At 34.8% G+C, this 4,897-nt stretch overlaps 1 protein-coding gene across 1 annotated transcript in view; it reads right to left on the bottom strand.

Moving 5' to 3' along the window:
• Positions 1-4,897, bottom strand: part of LOC106466059 (regulator of G-protein signaling loco-like) — a 93,070-nt gene that overhangs the window by 13,853 nt on the left and 74,320 nt on the right. Inside the window, exons 7-8 of the mRNA XM_013926301.2 lie at positions 4,360-4,506; positions 3,573-3,798 (exon numbers count right to left, since the gene is read on the bottom strand). Of these exons, the coding sequence (XP_013781755.1) occupies positions 3,573-3,798; positions 4,360-4,506 (373 nt within the window). The remainder of the gene's footprint in view (positions 1-3,572; positions 3,799-4,359; positions 4,507-4,897) is intronic.

The following is a 4,897-nucleotide window of genomic DNA, read 5'->3' as shown; positions in this document are numbered from 1 at the left end:
CTTGTCAAATGCTTTCTGAAAAATCCAGATATACCAAATCTACACCCTTACCTACCCTCATCTACATAAGCAATAACCTTTTCAAAGAATGTCAAAAGAGTTGTAAGGCCAGACTTTCATTTAGTGAAATCGTGTTGACTATCCAATAAAATTCTAAACTTTGTTAAACGACTTTGCAAAGCATCTTTTAACAGACTTTCCAAAATTTTTCCCACAACTGATGTAAGACTAATGGGTCTACAATTACTGGGAAAATTTTTATCATCTCCGTTGAAAAGGTTGGTTGGTTGTTTGTTTTGTGTTTTAATGCGCAAAGCCATGAGACTATCTGCACCAAACAACTGCTGAAAACAGTAAAAAAAATAAACTATAGTAAAATGTAAAAACACAGCGAGTTAAAACCAAAATATGTCCAAAATTCAGATAAAAGGCCAATTGTTCTTAAGAAATTAAAAATACAATCAAGTCAGACAAAAAGAAGATAGAGAAAAATGGGCCAGTAGTTGTTGAATATCGACAAGAAAAGTGTGAGAACTAACGTTAAGCGATTCCAGGGCCAGTAGAGAGCTAAGAGAATCAGTGTAAAGAGCCAGTAAGCCCCTCTAATTTCTTTTGTATAAAAAAGGGAGACATTTGCCCTAAAGATTTGTCAGACAAGGAATGCAGGATCAGGAAGCGAGGCACAAGTGTATTTTGTGATGGAGACTGCTGTTCGGAGTCTTCAAGGCATGGACATTTACCTATTAGCAGAGTTTTACAATTTTTTTATTTCAACTTGGGGGATCCATAATAAAAGAGAAAGATTCAGTGCCCACTGACTCCACCCGCCATGGAGTCCTATGAGGGGATGCATTACAATGTCAAATAAGAACACTGGAGCAACGCCAGGGTTTCAAGCACTATACCCAAGCACCAGCATCAGACATGATGTCCACAACACCCATTGAGAATGCCCAACACTGGTACTCAGTTGACCATAGCTCAATGGGACCAGCCAACTGACCTTGGGTGGGGGGCAACCCAAGTCCACCCATCTACAGGAATTCAAGGCCAAAGTGGTGTGTTCCAGTGCCCCAGTCACCACTCAACCAGCAGGATCCTCTCCTCCCCTTCATGGATTGCCACACATGGCAAACACGTGGGTGGATGTTTAGATCCTAGAGGAAGTAGCTGAAAATACAGAACCTTCTCTGGGAGGTCCACTCACTATGTACAGGAATCCATCTCAAGGGGCCCTTGAAAAGAGGAGTTCCATTAGTTAACTTCCAATCCTCTTGTATCTGCCCATTATTCAAGGACTGACAAAAAATAGTAGCATCAAAATCATCTACCTTTAACCATGTTTCAATTATTCCCATTATATCAAAATCCTCCATTCCTACTAGTTGTATAAAGTTATCTATTCTATTTCTTATACTTCTAGCATTACAATAATAACAATTAAGCCTATCTTTATAGCTACTTCTATACTAATTTCCTATGCTAAACTTTTCTCTGCCTCTTATTCTTTTTGCATTCAGTTTTTCCTGGCCCTCACCACTGCCTAGTCCTAGTTTCAAACTTCCCTTACACTGAGTTAATAGCTTTAGCAAACAAGCCAGCCCACTCTATTTAAATGTAAACCATCCATTGCAAAAAGCTCACTTCTCCCACTGAACTGATCCCACAAGTCCAACCAGCCAATTTGCTCATCCTTACGTATTAACCTAAGCCTAGCATTTAGCCCTAATGACCTACTTATAACTTCATCCCCATAGTTAATTCTGGGCGGTATCCCTGACAAAATTAAGTTATGGCCGTTTTCTTTAAGTGCCTTTGTCAACCACTTATACTTATTAAATAGCTCCTCTGACCTACCTTTCCCTACATGCACTACACAAACTGCATCTCTGCTAGTTCCCTTTGTTATATCTCTTACTGTCAGTCATATTCTCCACTTGTGCCCCTGGGTAGCATAATCTGATTCTTTTCTCCCTATTTACCACACATACTAAAGTCACTGTTAGCTGATGTATCCCTTGCATGTAAAAGCTTAAGTTCCTCCTGAAATCCTGCTGCCATTTCCAACAATCTACATTTCTCTTTATCTATTGCATCTACTTTAATCATGATTGCCTCTAACGTTTCTTCTAACCTACAAACTCTACATAAAAATTGTACATCTTCATTACTAGCTTCCTTAAAACTACATTCCAGTCCCGAGTTCCTAAATAAAACCCACTCCTTGCACCATTACACCTAACAAGCTGAGAACGCTTAACTCCTATACTAGTCTTAACCATTGTATTTATACTGTTATAGCCTCAAAGTGAAAATAATACTCAAAACCAAATACCAGTAGCTTATTGTTAACACTGTTACTGTTAAGCATAATGTTTAAGAACCAATTATATAATTTTTTTTATCACTACTTTGTCTTCAAACTGAAGTAATAAAGTTTATCTTTAATTATATAGAACTTAATTTATTAGAACCATACATGTAACATTAATAATAAAACGTATTTACTTTAGCCTGATTTATATTATAACCTACCTATATCTATAAATTATAAGCTGAATTTAAAATAATGGATCTGAGTTCAAATAAACACGTTATTATAGAACACCAAGAAACAATATACTAATTTTTAGACTGTATTTATTTAATAAAACAATTTATTTATCCTGTTTTACAACTTACTAGTGAGTATAAACATATCGAAGCCTAAAGTAACATTAAACGTACTATGCCTATTTTAAGTTAAAACATTGTAATAATAATTTACACCCCTAAACTCTGACTTAAAACTTTTACTATCTTACTTTTATTTAAGAATCTTATTATATCTAGTTATTATGGTGTTATTTAACCAAAATTAGAATAAATAATAATAATAGTATTAAATCACTTTCAGAAATCTATGAGCTTAGCTTTTCAACATCCTCCCTCTTCAGTAGTGCTTTCTCTCAATGTGAAAAGGCAATTACCCTTAGAGTTAAGTTCATCAAGTTCTCAACATAAAAATGAAACCATCCTAAAATTTCTACTATTTGAAATGTCCAACCTCCTTACAAAAAGATATTAAACAAAACTAAGTGATCTTAAAGAGAACTACAAACCCTACCTTAATAGGTTGAGTATGTAAGAACTATTAAAGTAGGGTTTGTAGCTCTCTTTAAGATTGTTTAGTTCCATTTAATATATTTTTGTGGAGACAGAGGTTAGGAGTTTCAAATAATATAAATTTTAGGGTGGTTTCATTTCTATTTTAAGAACTTCAAGAACTCTATGGATAACTGCCTTCCCACAGCTGGGTGCAAACAATGACATTCAGTAGGAGTTGAGACAATTTGGGTGTAAGAACTCAGCTCCTTACCCTTAATTGATTTAACATCAGTGTTTGGGTTTTGTCTGATAGATGGGATATCCCAAATACATTTCAGTGCTATTACCACAGGCATCATCTTGACGACAAGGAACGATAATGGTAATTCTACTGTAATGCATATTTCATCGTTAACAATTAACTTAACTAATGGTATTAGATCTATTTACATATATAGACACACACACACTTTAAAAGTTCTCACTTTTATGCCAAGGTAAAAGATACTTCCTTCTTCTCTCTTCTGCATCCTCTTTACTCTTCTCTTTAAAATTTCCCTTGTCATCACTAATTCCAAATTCAGCAAATAGAGTGTCAGCTTGTCCTTCATATAGCAGGGGCCGTCCCTGCATCTCGCACATCATACACTCTTTGAACAACTGTGACTTGAGAAACCTCTGATAACAGTCAAACTTCATAAGATTAAATATCTACAAAGGAAATAAAAAAGGAAAATAGCTGCTATGGATAATGATGTAAGAGAATACAGTTGGCTAAAAATGATGTGTAAAATAAAAGAAGAATATCTAACAGATACACTGCCAGTATTGCTTTTCTTTGTTAGCATTTTTTGTGTGTATCTTGAATCTCAACTTGTAACTTCTAATGCCAAACAATCAGATGTTTAATTCTTCAACAACTGTATTACTTTTAGTTGTTTTGAAGGAAACTGTTAATGTGAAACTTTCAGTTTCTTGTAAGTCTTCAATAAGTATGTACTCTTACATAAATGCATATGAATGAATAAAATACACCATGGAATCATCCTTCTGTCATAAAACTTCACATAGTAATAACAATACCTCAATCTTTCATAAGTTCCATTATAATAAAACTCACTAGTCTGATTGTGACCTTATCTATCACGTATGTTATCTACAAGTTTATTCACACTTTTGGTACAACAGTACTTGTAACACTGCTTGATACCTGTGGGTCATATACATGGACATTAGATAAATACCCTCTGTTTATGAATAATTAATAATCACCTGTTTCTGAGCAGCAACAAAAAGGTTAGATGTTGGTTGTTCTAATCCATCAGCTGTAACTTGTCTTGCCTGGCTATCAACATTGACAGGCTCCAGTGCACCAACACACATGTGCTTGTTGAAGATGTCCTTGGCCATCTGTTTCATCTAGATAAAAATAGAAACAAGGTGTCTGATACTATTACAACACTTCTTATATTTTACATGTTACACCAATTTCTTGAATTCACAGAAAATGTAAACAAATTTATGAGTGACAATGATGTAAAACAGTAAATTTTAGATCTCTGCTATAATCAACCTTACGCTGATAACTTATGTAGTAATAATTCTTTTGGAAGTCACTGGTTAACTAAACTGGTGATAAATAAATACACAGTTTAATTTAAAATTACTTCGAAAAGTTAAAACCTGGCTATTTTTTATTGGCAGGATTACAACATGTAATAATAATAAACCCAGTAGTCTCCCACTGGCGCATAGGGCCCCAACCAAACCTCGCCGACGGACGTTGTTGTTGCAGTAATTTTTTAGCATG

The sequence above is a fragment of the Limulus polyphemus genome, unplaced genomic scaffold, assembly GCF_000517525.1.
Source record: "Limulus polyphemus unplaced genomic scaffold, Limulus_polyphemus-2.1.2 Scaffold2138, whole genome shotgun sequence".
NCBI classification, from domain to species: Eukaryota; Metazoa; Arthropoda; class Merostomata; order Xiphosura; family Limulidae; genus Limulus; species Limulus polyphemus.
The sequence above is the reverse complement of the archived record's forward strand: the minus strand, read 5'-3'. Positions and strand labels throughout refer to the sequence as shown.